This window comes from Solanum tuberosum, unplaced genomic scaffold (assembly GCF_000226075.1).
Source record: "Solanum tuberosum cultivar DM 1-3 516 R44 unplaced genomic scaffold, SolTub_3.0 scf00087, whole genome shotgun sequence".
NCBI lineage: Eukaryota > Viridiplantae > Streptophyta > Magnoliopsida > Solanales > Solanaceae > Solanum > Solanum tuberosum.
This window is the reverse complement of record NW_006239017.1, coordinates 1,679,007-1,695,474: the sequence shown is the minus strand read 5'-3', so window position 1 is coordinate 1,695,474 and position 16,468 is coordinate 1,679,007. Positions and strand designations below refer to the sequence as shown.

The 16,468-nt window shown below is 34.8% G+C and overlaps 2 protein-coding genes across 7 annotated transcripts in view; both read left to right on the top strand.

The window, feature by feature from the left end:
* The first annotated feature begins 931 nt into the window (after positions 1–931).
* Positions 932–4,303, top strand: LOC102590867 (protein NRT1/ PTR FAMILY 2.11-like). The gene is made up of 5 exons (XM_006347383.2): positions 932–1,271; positions 1,415–1,632; positions 1,974–2,536; positions 2,893–3,434; positions 3,802–4,303. The coding sequence occupies exons 1-5, from the start codon at positions 1,196–1,198 to the stop codon at positions 4,137–4,139; spliced, it is 1,737 nt and encodes a 578-aa protein (XP_006347445.1). The 5' UTR covers positions 932–1,195; the 3' UTR covers positions 4,140–4,303.
* A 1,884-nt stretch (positions 4,304–6,187) lies between these two features.
* The window catches only part of LOC102590094 (MORC family CW-type zinc finger protein 3), a 16,703-nt gene continuing 6,422 nt past the window's right edge, over positions 6,188–16,468 (top strand). Inside the window, exons 1-9 of one of the 6 annotated variants that reach the window (XM_006347382.2) lie at positions 6,188–6,352; positions 9,463–9,535; positions 9,907–10,221; positions 10,462–10,536; positions 10,654–10,688; positions 12,791–12,869; positions 12,976–13,065; positions 13,143–13,218; positions 15,365–15,443. In XM_006347382.2, the coding sequence (XP_006347444.1) occupies positions 10,017–10,221; positions 10,462–10,536; positions 10,654–10,688; positions 12,791–12,869; positions 12,976–13,065; positions 13,143–13,218; positions 15,365–15,443 (639 nt within the window). In that variant the 5' untranslated portion in view covers positions 6,188–6,352; positions 9,463–9,535; positions 9,907–10,016. Of the gene's footprint in view, positions 6,385–9,462; positions 9,536–9,892; positions 10,222–10,461; positions 10,537–10,653; positions 10,689–12,790; positions 12,870–12,975; positions 13,066–13,142; positions 13,219–15,364; positions 15,444–16,468 lie in introns of all 6 variants that reach the window. The other 5 variants (XM_015308824.1, XM_006347380.2, XM_015308825.1 and 2 more) reach the window with 5 other exon arrangements.

The following is a 16,468-nucleotide window of genomic DNA, read 5'->3' as shown; positions in this document are numbered from 1 at the left end:
TCTCCAGTGTGACTCAAACCATCAACCTATCAATTGATGATGAAGGTGCTCAATCACTTGAGCAAGCCTCGCTTATTGAGCTGAGAGGTTTGGTTTGGACCTCAATGTGTATATTAATAACCAAAACGTATGTACATGTAGGGTTGGAACAACAAATATAACCAACTCCTATAATCTAATGTGAATGGAAGAGAACAAGAAAGTATAGAACTGTAGTGCCCTATAGTACAATTAGGTAAATGAGCATAAAAAAGGTTCCAACTAGGCTTGATTCTGAAAGTGATCAATTGTTGTACATGTACCTATTCAATATTAAGCTTTAGCTTCTGTACTTCACGGATGATTTTTCATCCTATAGAATGTGTCCTACCTTTTTTTATTATCATAAAAGTAACGAAGACACTTGAATACGATGATCTCTACTTTCTATTATCTAATATTAGTATAATTATGATAAGTAGTTATATTTCTTTTTAAATCCACTTTAGTTTTACTACCGAACGATATAACATCAATCAAATCATGGTAAACTTATAGTCCAATGCATTTGGTCCATCTAATTTAAAAAATATGTACACAGTGTCTAAAATATGTATACTCTATACTAAATAGACTTATAATATTGATAAACTAAATGACTAAGATCACATTTACGTAGGTTTCCCTCTATGGATGGATTGTTGTGAGTTGTGACCAACGACACATTTTCCAACAGCATTGGCTTTTCATTTTTTAATGGATGCCAACAAATGATGTGATTTCACCCCACTTTTATACAAGGAAAAAAAAACTTGATTAAACCCCACTTCATTATTATTCAAAAAAATAAAATTGTTATTAATTTCTTGAACAAGCACTATTTTCCTGTAGGAAGCAAAACATGTCAGTAAATTTATAGTTAGTCTGAAGTTGAATGAATTTAAGTTTTGCTATCCTTGAATTTTAGAGATGATATAATATGATTCCACTATGGTGGTTTACCCTTCTCCACATGTCTCAACAGTACAAAAAAAAAGTTTCAAAAATTTCTTTCCACAAATAATGCATAGAGGCAAAGGTCAACTTATTCTTTTATTGGTAAACATCATGAGTGATATAAAAGAATAAGATTCAATACATCTCCCTTATATAACCATTTCATCCTTGCCTTATTCCTTAGTAATAAAATAATACCTCACTGAAAAGACTAGCAACCATGGAGGAAACTAACAAAGAATCAACTAAAGATGAAATCAAATACAGAGGAATCAGAGCAATGCCCTTTGTCATAGGTATACATTTTAATTTTTTGTGTCTACTAAACTTATTGTATACTTTTCGATGTATGTTAAACTGTTTAGTATGACGATGATATGAAATGAAACTGTGGATTCATATAGCTGACTCCAACTTATCGTTGTATGTTAAACTGCAGGGAATGAGACATTTGAGAAGCTAGGAACAATTGGAAGCTCATCAAATCTCTTGGTTTATTTGACAAGTATATTTCATTTGAAGACCATAACAGCTACTAATATTGTCAATATCTTCAATGGTACTTGCAACTTTGGAACCTTGCTTGGAGCTTTTCTTTCTGATACGTACTTTGGCCGTTACAACATCCTTGGATTTGCCTCAGTGTGTTCCTTCTTGGTACAAGAAATATTCATGTTGAAATAAATATTGAGATAAAGAGTTGTTTGGTACGACAGAAGTCATTTTTTATGTCCTGAGAAAATATTTTTCAGATCGGAAAGTTTTTTGAGTAGTAAAGATTAATAATGATGTTTAAGTTAAGTTATGGTTGAAGCAAGTCATATGAAGTGAAAATCTTTCTTGATATAATCTCCTTAATCATTCAACATGAAAAAAAAAAGACAAAAATTATCTAGGAAATGACTTCTGTCGTATCAAACACATACTAATTTAATCATTATTTAAAAGTCCTTGTAATAACCAGAATTATCGTTGTTTTCCAATTTGATAATTTACAGGGGATGTTAGTTCTGACTTTAACCGCAGCAGTCTCAAAGTTTCATCCACCTGAATGTGGAAATCAAGAAACTGCACCAATATGTGTTGGTCCAACAACAGGACAAATGACATTTTTACTAGGAGGTTTTGGATTGCTAGTAATTGGTGCTTCTGGCATAAGGCCTTGTAGTTTAGCATTTGGAGCTGATCAATTTGATCCCAATACTGAATCTGGAAGAAGAGGAGTTATGAGTTTCTTCAACTGGTACTATTTCACTCGCACGTTTGCTGTGATGGTCTCATTGACTATCATTGTGTATGTTCAAACAAATATCAGCTGGTCCCTGGGATTAGCCATCCCAACAATTACTATGTTCCTTTCTTGTGCACTTTTCTTTGTGGGCACTAAAATATATGTCAGGTTTGTGCCAAAAGGCAGCCCTTTGTCAAGTGTGGCACAGGTCTTAGTGGCTGCATTCAAGAAAAGGCACCTACAGCTGCCAGAGCAACCATGCTTCTCCCTGTTCAACTATGTGCCTTCCAATTCCTTGAATTCTATACTTCCTTACACTAATCAGTTTAGGTAATTCTTCTTGCCACCATAATAATTATGGATAGTCTTATATTTAATCTTGTAAAGATATATCACATGAGCCTAACTCGAACTCTAAAAGTTAGCTCATAAAAGACAGGATTGTCCTTGCCTATATAAGCAATGTGGGACTCTAACCCACTCTAACACTCTTTCACGCGAGTGTGGACCGGAAGCCCAAACAGTGAAATATGGCACCCGGTCTAACTCAACTCCAAAAGTTAGCTCATGAGAGTAGGATTGCCCAAGTCTATATAAGCAGATTACCAATCCATTAGCTAAACCCACTCTAACAGTCGCTAAGTCAAGATTAATTATTGACTAACTAAAACAGCTCATGATTTCAGATTCTTGAGTAAAGCAGCAGTGAAAACCCCAGAAGACCATATAAACTCATCAGATGGATCTGCAGTCGATCCATGGAGGCTTTGCAGCATTCAGCAAGTGGAAGAAGTGAAATGCTTACTAAGAGTAATGCCAATATGGGTTGCTGGAACTATCTATTATGTCTCTGTTGTACAGTCACAAAATTATGTTATCTTCCAAGCCTTACAAAGTGACAATCAACTAGGCCACATCAATTTCCACATCCCACCAGCATCTTTCATAGTCATTTCTATGCTCAGCATAACAATTTGGCTACCTATATATGATCGCGTTTTACTTCCATGGCTTCGGAAATTCACTGGAAAAGAAGATGGAATCACCCTTCTCCAGAAAATGGGAATTGGGATATTTCTATCTATCGTAACAATGATCATATCAGGGATTGTTGAAGACAAGAGAAGGACCCTGGCAATGACTAAGCCAATGCTGCAAATGACTCAGGGGAAAGGTGCAATTTCATCCATGTCAGGACTATGGCTAATACCTCAGATGGCATTATCAGGTAACCATTTGCAAATCAATGTTTGTTTTACAATTTTTTGCTCATCATTTCAACTTTCAACTTGAAACAGAGAATTCGAAGTTCAAGAACAAGTTACAGGAGTAATATTAAATAGTAGTAACATTTTCCATTCACAATTTTTTTTGTTGCGGGTGTCTGTCCAATGTTGCATGTGTCCATGCATCATACACCAGTGGACAGTCGGGTCGTAGTTCATAGTTAGAGGTGAAATTCTCAGATATATAAAAGACAAAGCATTTGCCAAGGATGTTTTTCATTAATCAAGAATGAAAGTTAACTTCTTTTTTCAAGTGAAATTCATGTTGAGACACAATTCTAACCTTCAAATACTCATGACTGAATACAGGTCTTTCGGAGGCATTTACATTGATCAGCGAGAACGAGTTCTTCTATAAACAATGCCCTGAAAACATGAGGAGCATCGCGGCGTCTTTCTTCTTTGTTGGAATGGCAGGGTCAAGTTATTTGAGCAGTTTCTTGACATCAGTTGTTCATAAGACATCAAATTGGTTGGCTGAGGACCTTAACAAGGGGAAATTAGACTCTTTTTATTACCTCATTGCAGCACTAGAGATTCTGAATTTGGGTTATTTTCTTGTGTGTGCAAAATGGTACAAGTACAAAGGAAGGGCAGGTGACAACAAAGTGAGTGAAAGAACAGACCAAGATGAAATTGTAATCTAATTTTCAATCAGCAGAAACAGTATGGTAGTTTTTCATGATTAGTAATGCTTTGTTGGAACCAAATATAGAAAGTAAAACAAGAAGAATGAAAATTATGTGTCACTCACCCTTCATGAGTTAATGCAGAAATCAATTGTGTCGCCATATCAATCGAGTATTTATGATCAACTAAGTTTTATAAACTTCCTTTTTTATATATGTTCTTTCAATGTTACATAGCAAAATCGACCCCAACAAAGGTACTAAGTCGGGTCCACATCATCACTCTATCATCTCCATACTTGTCTCGTCGAATAATTGATTTTTATATTAATTATTGGATAAAATAACTCAAAATGCTCTTACCACAATGTGATGCTATTTGCCTTTTTAGACAAAATTCACACAGTTTTTCTCAAAATGTCTCACAACATTAAAAATATTCAACATCAAATAAATAATATTTGTGCCCCCCTACTTTTTATGTGGGACTTTGTACACATACACTCAAAACTTTTCTCCAAAACACGATTCTTTCCTTCAAAGTTCAAACTTAGGGCCCGTTTGACTATGCGATAATGAAATCATATTATGAAATCATGAGATGAACTTAAAGTTTTGTTTGGACATGCAATTTGAACTTTTTATGTTGTATGTTTCTTATAAACATAAAAAAACCCTTACAAGTTGTAAAACTATTAAAAATATCTCAATTCTTTATACGATATTACTAAATAAGCAAAAGTTTATAAAAATATACTATCACAACTTTATTCTAAAAAATTATAATAATTATTCATCAAACTTGAATTCAATAAAACAAATTGAACAAAAGTTGTAATGTATTAATCTTTAATATAATCATCCCACATAATACGGACAATCTCCTCACGTTGAACTTGCATTTATTGATGATATGATATAAAAGACGGACCAACATTGTTACTTTGAGTCATTTATTGATAAATAAATTCGATAAAAAATAATAAATTTGGTGAATATAAATGGTGAAGTAAGAATTGATTTAAAGTAATAATAAATTTTATATATATTTGTGAGAATGATCACTATATGAGAAATAAAATAGTTTAAAAAGTAACAATATGAATTATAAATTTTATTTACATACGAAATAAATGGTTAGTAGAGGTAAATGTGAGTTTTTCTTACAAAATATAAACTTGTCGGTCAATTTTTGTATTTGAAAAATCTCAAATCATGATTTGATATTCTAAAAATCGTCCTTTTTGGAGAATTTGAGATTTCATCAACGTAAAATTGCATGTCCAAAGATTGATTTCATATTGTGATTTGAAATCGCATAGTCATTGGAGTTAAAACTTAAATTTAATGTTGAAATTTCACATTCTCCAATAAATAAATAAATAAGATTTCAAACTTTTTTAACTATAAAACTTGATTGTTAAGTTTATATTTGGTACACAAAAATCCATCATTCAAAATTTTATGAAAAAAAGTCATGTTCGTGTAGAGATTATCTAATGTTTATACTATGTAAGATGATTATATTAAATGATAAATAGTTACTATTATTGTTGATTTATTAAACTAATAAATCTCTGTAAAATTTGTGTATTTTAAAATTTATAATAATACATAATTTCAAATATTTCTTTATAAAAAAAACATAAAAGATATACAATTTTATTAATATAAAATGCGTAAAATACTATATTATCTTATTCATGAACTAGTTGTGTTCATTCGTATCATATTCATATCAGAGTTGAAAAAATCTTTTTACGAATTATGAAATTTTCATTTCGATTAGAAAAAATACAAATTAAGAAAGTTTTGGCCGCACTCGCCATCACCGTTAACTGGACTGGGTAGACGCTTATCACCTGTTCCGTTCACGACGGTGCTTCGCCGGCAGTTACTCACTATGAAGTTGTTAGTGAAAAGTCAATTTTGGTGCTGATGTTAGTACTAGGTTGGAGTAGCAGTGTTATATGAAGTGAGGGTATAAATGTACTTTCATATTTGAAGTTGCTTCTTTCTTAAGCTATATTTCTTAATAAAATAAAAAAGCACCTTTTGCCTTGGAGTTCTAACCCATCTTCTATTTTTCCTTTAACCCCCTTTTTGTTGCCTTAAACTTCTCAAATTTCCTTTTCCCCAATTTCAAACCTAAAATGTTTGATTAGGGCTAAAATTTAGCCCAATCTTCTCAAAACTCTTGGTGATTGGGTACAAACTAAGTAACTAGTAAGGTATGTACTGGACATTGATAACTGTTCAAGAGGTAAATGTGATTTTTTTTGTTATGTTTGGTTCCATTTTAGATTTTTGGACTGTTGAAGTTTCCCTAATTGAGAAGTATTGCTTCTCTGTGAGATGCTTGGTAACTTGATTTGGTGAAATGTAATAAAGTATTCAGTGTGATAGTCAAGGTGCACCTAAGTTGGCTAATGCCCTAAACCCTTATCAAGCAAAAAGTAGGTTTATGTGAGCTTATGAGATGCCTCATGAATATGTGAAGGGAAGTGATGAGAAAGTAGTGTAGTGACTTTGAAGGTCTATAGGTGCTAACATTTAGGTTTTTCTTTTGTATGCATGTGTGTGTATATATACTCCCAGCCAAGAGGAGGTTCCTTTGAGAGCTTTGAGTCCAACTATGAGGTTGAAAGTTCGAGTGAACCTGTTTGGATTGACTTATTTGAAGTGTTTTAAGCTAAAATAGCTTTTGAACACTTTTATAGTGTTTGGGTAAAGAAAAAAGTGCTTTAAAGCAATTGTTTTAAGCCAAAAAGATAAAAATAAGCCAAAAGCATAAGTTTGATTCCTAACTTTTAACTTATAAGCCCATCTAAACAGGCTCTAAGGGAGGAAGGAAGTGCAAACAATTGTTGTTCCCAAGAGGGGATTTGGATTTTCGAGTGAATTGTCTACCACGATGGGAATAAAAAGGGGGATAAATCAAATTAGAGCATTGTTGCATAAATTGTTGTTCAAGTACTTTGCGAACAAAGTATATGAGTGTCTTATTTATAATAGGATGAGTTTTGAACAAATTGGAACTACTAGAACTCTATCATAATCTTTAAACCCCCTAAAAATTAACTCCCTCCCTTTGATATTAAATGACACTCATTCCTTTTTTTGAGAAAGAAATGACACTCATTCCTTGTTAGTCTATTTCATAAAAATGGCCCCTTTTTATATTTGAAAAGCCATTAACTTTGAACTTTTGTTTTACTCTTAGGTTTTGTTTGGTACGTGTTCCAATTCTTGCATATTTGGTTGGTCAAAATTGTTTGAAAAATATTTTATCTAGGAAAATAAATTCTTTAAAAATGAGTAAAATGACTTTCTTAGTGGAAATAGGATAAACAAGTTCCATAGGTAACATTCCATACTCATCGTTTTCAACCCATTCATCCAATGTCCCCAACCTCCGCCCTTTGACCATTCCACTCTGCCACCCCAAATCCCTACTCCCCACCCTGTTCCATCTCACAGTGTTTTGTTAGATTACATATAAATGTTCTTGGGATAATATTTGTTGGCTTACTTACCAAACACTAGAAAATAAGAAAGAAACCTCTTGTTTTCCAAGAAATCATTTTCTAGGAAAACATATTCCTTCATACCAAACACATCCTTAATGACATGCTCCTTTAGCTATTGAAATGTCAATTAATCCACAAGTTTTAATGGTACTTTTGATATGTGTGAAACTTTTTATATTAAACTCCATTCTAATCAAACATGTCATATAAACTAAAATGGGGAGGGGGTAGTATTGATGGTATCTTTCACTTTTGAAAAGATAAGAGTTTTTTCTAAACTATAGATTGTTTCTTCGGTAAGATAAAGAAGAAGAACATAAAAAGTACTCCCTCTATCCAAATTTACGACACACTTTCCTTTCTATTTAGTCCCAAAAAGAATTGACACATTTCCTTATATTTTACCCATGTTGGGTCCCACTTATTTGACAAAAAACCCACAAAGGTGTACTTTTTTATTTAGAAATTCATTTATTTTAAGGGTGGGTTTGAAACATTGCGAAGTCTTCCTAGTTTTCTTAAATTTCGTGTCTAGTCAAATTACATTACATAAATTGAGATTGAGGGAGTAGAAGATAATGATAAAGATCTCGTCACGATGTACATCAGTTGTTGGCTTAATTTGCTGTTTGGATTTTTGAATGACAAGTCAACCTGGAAAAGATTTACTTCCTCGCTGCCTCCAGTTTTTGCTTATTTTGCCAGTTGACTTTACTAATGTTCGTCTCTCTACCTTCACAAGGTAGGGTAAGACTGCATTCATACCACCCTCCCCTCCCCAGACCCCACTTGTGGGACTATATTGGGTTTGTTGCTTAACTAATATTGGATGGACTTTGTGAAACTAAATAAAGTTAAGTTTTATTGCTTGCTGAATTGAAAAGCTGGCTGCAGTGGTGGAGGTAAAGGTGAGGAAGGAAGCGGTTTCAATTGAATCCCCTTCATCCGGAATTTACAGTGTGCTAGTAGTGTACAAAAATATGTGTTCTTTCGTATATATAACTGGTGAATCCTAAGCATAAAAGAACTTTCTAGGTTTAGTTTTTTTTTTTTGAGAAAGTTAACTGGTATTATAAACATAGAAGTACACCAATAGTGAACTCCTGTAGTAATTACATCAAAAGTATAGAGGGTTTACCAAAAAGAAACTAAACACCTATCTCCCTCATAAACTATCTAAGAATAGGGTGATGTCCCCCGGATCCTTGGGAATAGAATGGATACACCAAAAGTAAAAGGTCACTAAACAATTCATTTTAATGCTTTGGAAAGGGATGCTCTTGTTCTCAAAACATCTCTGATTTCTCTCACTCCATATTGTCCATCAGATGCAGGCAGGGACAATCTTCCATCTCTTCTTGTGTCCTGACTGATTTCCATCTCTATTCCAACATGCTAGGACTTCTGCAATATTTCTAGGCATGGTCCATGTGATACCTCTTCGGTTAATGAAATACTTCCATAGCTTCTCAGTCACTTTACAATGCAAAAAAAGATGGTTTATTGTCTCTGTCTCAGATTCACAAAAAAAACATCTGGAGCATAAGTCCTTTCCTCTTTTCATTAAGTTATCCTGATTTCTAGGTTTAGTTTTTTGTTTTCATTTCTTTGAATCCTTTGTTAGGATTCTGGCTCCAACAATTAGTTAGCCGAACTGGTTGTTGTATTTCTTCCGTGCTTTAGGCCCTATATAATGCTCATTACTAGGTGACAAAATAGTCTTTAGTTCATCTCGTCCCTTTGAATGAAATTCTAGATGTACAAATTGCAACTTCCCTGCTAAAAACTAAACAAGTTTAGTTGTGTTACAGGCATGGAGGTGGAAATACAGACACTAGTCCCCTGGTCTAGTATAATTGGGCTTTAACTTACAGGACTTCCTGAGTAAGAATAGTATATGCATGTGTGAAGAGTTTCGTCTAACAATGTCCTTTTGTCTGTTTTTGTCTCCGGACATCTCTGAAATTTTGTTCGCCTGATCTTTAAAGCTAAGTTGCTCGGACTCTTTGAATATGTCACTCGCGTTGGATCCTCCAAAAATGCACTAATTTTGAAGGATCTAACACACACCTGACGACATTTTTGAAGAATCCGAGCAACATAACTTTAAAGTCCTATGCAGGTCACCTTCTAGCTTTAAAATCCTTATTCCTGACTTTTGTTTGTGGAATATATTATTTTCAGTTATTTAATTCCTTTTCAATCCTTAAGGAGTTTGACAAACATTATTGACTTGTTCAGCAATGATCCTGCAGGGGTGGATGTGAAGGCTCCTAAATTTTGGCAGTTGGTTTCGAAGGTCATGCAACTGGCAGTTGGTTTCGAAGGTCATGCAACTGAAGGAATACCAAGAAACTGAATTATCATGCAACCAGAATACCAAACCAGTAGTCGAAGGCAAGATGTTGAAAGCATTGGACATAGTGGAACCACTCTACTGGAGAAAGAGCACTCTCCAATTGATGCCTCAAGCCTCTCTATGTCACCTATATGTCCAGCACCTCTTTGCCGCCAGTTTTGGAAAGCTGGAAACTATGATTCCGGACTTATTTACAAGTCGTCCTCTAAAAGTATTCTTCTTTCAAGATGCTTTGATGACTTTAAAGATTCTATTAATGATGAGTCTGGCAGTGATTGCCTACTGCTTTTAAATTATTTGAAGTGATACTTTCACCTATTTTCTTCCTTTTCCTGCTAGTTAAAGTATGTATGTGAGGCTTCATGTCCATTAACTCACCAACTGATTCTGGGTCAAGTATGCATTTTACATCTCCATTATCTGTTATCTGACTTGTGGTTTCTTTTGGAAGATGGGACTAGTTTCCTGCGTGTTCACCCAAAGTTCCTTCACTCAAATGCCACTTCACATAAATGGGCATTTGGGGGTATGTATTCTTGTCAATGTCTTAGCCTACATTGCTTGAAGAGCTTAGACATATCACAAGTAGCCACCCAACAGAATTTCTGACTTTCACTTGCTTTCCTTGTGTTCTATTTTGTAGCCATAGCTGAACTGCTTGACAACGCTGTTGATGAGGTAAATTGCTGCTCTAGCTTCTTAGTTTTTCTCTGTTTTGTTTCCTTTTTGGTCATGAAATCATGCAAGTCCCTTCAATTTTCCGCTGCGCTGTGGAAAAATTGCCAACATACTTAGTATATGGATGTTATTCTTGTTGTGAAGTCTTCATGCTCTTATCTACTAAACCCTATTTTTGTTTAGAAGTCCTAATTGTGATGTCTTTGACCTACTTTTTTGTTTGAAAAACCTAAAGTAAGTGAAACATCTATGTTTAACCTATATTGTCACTCCGTTTGATCGGAATTTTAAGTTTGTTGATGTAGAGCAAAAGGACACGGGGTTAACCAAAGCTAGCTCATGAGGTGAGAGTTGCCAATACCACATAAGGAGACAAGAGTCTGTTCCAGTGTGGTACATTCTAACTTCCCCACTGTACGCCAAGGTTGGGATATTTGAAGCGGAGACGATATAATGTATGACCCAAACATTGGGTAAACTAACAATAGGGATGAGTCTGGTTATGATACCATATAAAAGAAAATGGATCTAAGGTCTAACCTGACCCCCAAAACTAGCTAATGAAGTGAGGATTGCCTAAGACCATATTAGGAGACAATAATCTATTCTGCTCAACATTTGGGGATTCTAACTGTTGACATGAGTAGCAATGTAAGATAATGTGATATAATTCTAGTCTAGTGAGTTAACTCCCTTTTCAAGGCTCTTCCCTTTTTTGATGGCGAATCTTGATTGACTGACACTAGGTACCGATTGCAATCTCTTTTCTTATGAGAACTACAAATCATTCTCATGAATAAGCTTTACTCTTCCTTAAGTGAGATGGGGAGGCAATAGGTCCCGAGCAGCTTTAACCTACTCTATTCCTCCATTTGCCTTTCTGATGAGCTTGTCTTTTGGTTAAGGCCCGTTTGTTTTATATTAAGATTAAGATAAGATGTTTGAAACTGAATATTAAGATATTGTATTAAGATCTAAATACTAAATAACTAAAGATTGTTCATGACCCGTTTGGCCATGAGAATTCACTTTTTCAGGAAATTTATTTCACTTAATTTGAAAATCAGTATTTGACCATAAAAATTTCAAATACAACTTGATGTTGTACTTGAAATTTAGAAAACACCAAAAACCCTGATTTCACCTTTTTTTCACTTTATAAATTTTTATTTTTCAAATTTACCCTAAATTTTTTATTTTTATAAAATAACCTCATTTAAATTATATTTATGTTCAAATCATATTTCATGTTCTTCTAAAAAAAACATTCAAATTCTAAATATTAAAAAGTATGGCCAAACACAACTCCAACTCCAACTTTGAGAATTCCAAATAAAGTGATTTTTTTTGTTTTCATGGCTAAACGCTCACTTATTTTCTCGACATTGAAATGCATAAAATTTTTCGCTATTTAAATACTAATAATTATGAAATTCAAACAAAATACTGCTTAATCTAATACTACTATACCAACTTTTTAAAAAAAAAAAAAACTGTGGTAGTTGATAGTAGGGATAGGCACATTGATGGTTGTGGCGGCTGATTGAGAGTGGTGGATGGTGATGGTGGTTGCGTATAGTATATAGTGGTTGATGGTAGTAGTGGTTCTGATGGTGGTGATTGTTTGCAATGATGGATGATTGTTGTGGTAATGGTAGTTGGTGGTGATGATTGTAAATGGTTGCTAGTAGTAGTGAGGCTGATTGTAGTTATTGAAGGCAGTGGTGTTTGTGGATGGTGGGAGGCTGTTGTTGCTGCAGTAATAGTTGATAGTGGTGGCCGGTGGCTAGAGGTGAAATGTCATCTTTGTAGATATACTTGAATGAATAGCATAGTAATGATAATAAGATTTTGTTATAGGTCTTAATCATTCTGTTCTATTTAGACCCAATAAGTGGTCGTAAATAAAAAAAAATGCTCTTTTATGTGTGCGCCTCTCAATTCAATTAGAGATCTCTTTTATCTTTTCACGTATAGATGACAATATCAGGGCTTATAATCAGTCAAAAATGTGATAATATTGTAACTCATGGATCTCATGCAGTTGGGTAATGTGCTTACTGTTTTTATTTTTTAATTCCATGTTTCATTGATGGTAACAGATACAAAATGGGGCCACCTATGCCATTATAGATAAAATGTTAAATCCGAAGGATGGAACTTCAGCTTTGTTAATTCAAGGTATTCCAAATCTTTCTGTTTTTTCTCTGTTTGTGATTGTGAAGTTTGTTCTTCTTGTTGAACAACTGTTAGTACGAGATTGTGACTTTGTCTGATATTCTACTAGATGATGGTGGTGGAATGGACCTAGAAGCCATGCGATGCTGTCTGAGTTTTGGATTTTCAGATAAGAAGTCCAAATCAGCCATTGGACAGTGTATGGATATTAAGTAATTATTGTTACTTTCTTGTTCTCCCATTTCTTTTTATACAAGTATTACACCTCCTTTTCAGATGGAAACGGTTTTAAGACAAGTTCGATGAGACTTGGAGCTGACGTTGTTGTCTTCAGCCGCTGTATGAAGAACAGGTTTGATACCAGTGAACTATAATTGCACGTGCTGTATACTTTTTTTCCTTCTTTTGACCTGAGAGAACTTTACACTATTGAGCAGTCAATAGTGTGGTGTGTCTCTTCCTTTAGGTTATGCAGTTAGTTGGAGAGAGATGCTGATGTATCTCTACACAGCATTACGACTTTGTATAATAGGGGTTTATGGTCTTGTGTTCGACATAATAATCTTGATTTTTGACTTGTTGAAGTGAAGGAAGAAGCTTCCTACATACACCTTGAAGGAGTTGAAATTAGGGGGTAATATTTTGCTTGCAACTGCTTGTTAGTTTGGTTTGATCTGTTACTTATTTAAGCGTTGTTATTAAAACCACCGTTTCATCTCTTAGAGTGATGGAAGTAATGTGAAGCGAGGAGTTATCCTTCATGGGTGAACTCCTACACGCTTCAAAGAAGTGTGCACTTCAAATAATGATGCACAAATGATCTCAACGAGAAGGCGATCTATTCCTTAAATTGTATTTATCTTAATTGCAATTTGATTATTATAGTACAGAAAACAACTATTTTTTATATAACTTTGGCGAAATTCATAGATGTCTCACTCAAAGATAGATGCCTTTTTTGTCAGTGATCAAATTGACATCTATTCTTAGAGGAAGTGCATCTCTTATGACACTCTGACAAGACCATATGTGTGAAGTGCGAATGCTGCTGATGTGTCAAACAAACAAATCAGTGTCGACAAGTGTATAAAAAAAGTAATTGTAACTTTTATTATTACTCTTTTCTTAAAGAAAAAGACTACCCCCATCCCCGCCCCCCTCTTTTTTTTCTTTTTTTTTTTTTGATACTGGTAATGTTGTATTCCTCAGCATTAAGGATATGCTGGAGACCTTCAAAAGAGGAACAAGAACAAAAAAAAGAGAGAGAAGGGGAGAAATTACTTACAGAGAGCCTAATAGATCTACCCCCCTCTTCTTCTTCTTCCAAGATTAGCCCCCTCTCCCTGCCAATGCTCGTTGCTTCGCTCCACCCGCCTCGTCCCCTTCTTCTCCGCTCCTCCGTCCCTTCCCAGCCTCTATTCTTCTTTCAAAATCTACTCCCTGTTATTGTTCTTCTCCCTTCTCTCTCCACCCCTGCTGTGGATATGTTTATTTTGGTGAATATGTGGTGGTGGTATTGTTTTTGTTAGGATGGTGGCCAGAGGGTGTTGGTGTTGGGGTGAAGAAGTGGGGTTCACACACAAAAAAACATAATTTTAAGGGTTTTCATGCGCCTGAAGTTGAGTGGAAAATACAATTTTTGCTGTTTCAGCATGAGGGGTTCACGGTCACACTTCTGCCAAGAAGTGTCTAGTTGGGTAAAGTTTAGGTGTTCTAAATGGTATTTGGTGTCAAAATAGAGTGTCTATCCATGTATTTCACCTATTCTTATTTTGTAAATTATGTGCTTTACTTCAACGAAGCGTACACTTCACTTCTCGCTTTCCACTTCAAGCCCTAGGAGCCTTGTCGCTTCTTTGTGCAAAACAAAAAATTTGGATTTAAGAGTTCCAGGACAAACTCTTTCACCAAATTAACTTGAGACCAAATTGGAGTTTGTCATAAGTTTTAGGAATTAAAGGTATTGTTTTCTCTCTCGTTTTCCTCTTCTTATTTTTCCGTTCTCTTTTTAGATTTCTCTTTTGCCCTTGTGGAGAAGAAGAGAAAAAGAGGTTCACTGTCAAAGTGAGATTTGTTTTACTTTAGGATAACTCAACACAGGAAGGAATTTTCTTTTATAAACAAGGTGAATGTACACTTTGAGATGCACTAGTCTTAGAAGAGATATTACTCCTTCCACCTCAAAAGTTTTCTTTTTGGAAAAAAAAATTGAGATGGAGGGAGTAAGTATCTCTACTTGGGACCGGTAGCATTTAAAAAGCAGAAAGGATTGCTCTTTCTTCTTTTCCTTTGAATACCTAGGGGATACCTTAGGCTATTCCTCCTTTGGAACATGGACTCATTGTTTTCTTTTCTATTTCCTGAATGGTCAGTTTATGTAAGATACTACTTATATTCATTCTAACGGTGAATAAAAGCATCATCTTTTTTGGTCAACGAGTTTCTGACAGTCTCTTTTGAACATTAATCTTTTAATTTCTTTACATTGCTGTGAGCAGGAAATTGACGCAAAGTGTCGGTCTTCTCTCTTTTACATTTTTGACACGAGCAGGCCTTGACAGAATAGTGGTACCTATGGTGAGCCTCTTCATTTGCCTTTCAAAGCATTTTGGTGTAATCTACAAGTAATTGGATTGGTTATTTGATCTACAAGCATTTATTTATTCTGAAAATCCCGTTCAGTCCCCTTTTTTCTCAAGACAGCCCCTTTCTTTTTTATGTTCTCAGCACGCTTGCGACAACATGAGCAATGGTACTTGTGTATTTGTGGTTTCGTTGAATGCTTTAAGTTAACCTTTAGAATGTAGGTGCAAGTTTTACCTTGTATCCATAGCCTTTTAAATTGGTTGGGATGCTATCTCTCATAGACTAACCCTCGCCAATAGGAGTGGCTCGAGGGCAAGGCAAATGAAGTCATTGCCTTATGCCCCAAAAGTTAAAAGGCCCCAAAAATACTATGTACTAATTAATTATATGCAATGTTATTTATATAACAAATTGACAATCTTTAGAGATAAAAAAAAACAAGGATCAATTGGAATAGCAAGGTTTAACCATGTAATTTATTTGCTTCCTACTTTTGAATCTATTTCATGTATTACTTCATTTACATGCAATTTGCATCATCAAAGTGAAAAAAATTGTTTACGTGCAACAACAACAAATCCAGTGTAATCCTCACATATGGGGTCTAAGGAGGGTAGAGTGTACGCATACCTTACCCCCTACCTTGAGAAGGTAGCGGTTGTTTCTGAAAGTTCCTCAGCTCAAAGAACAATAAAAAAGAGACAGTAGCAACAAGCAGAAACAACATCAAGATAATAAGATAACCGAGGCTAAAGGAACAACATGTAGAAATAGAAATTGAAAAATAATGAAAAACAAGAATAATACTGATACACAGGGAAAGGAAAAGAAATTCGCCTGACTACCTACTAATCCTCTACCTTAATTTTCAACCTCCACACCCTCATATCAAGGGTCATGTCCTTGATGAGCTGCAGTTGCGACATATCCTGCCTAATCACTTCACACCTCAATACTTCTTTGGCTTAGCCTCCCCCCCCCCCCCACCCTCCTGAGCCCCTCCTGCACAACCACAC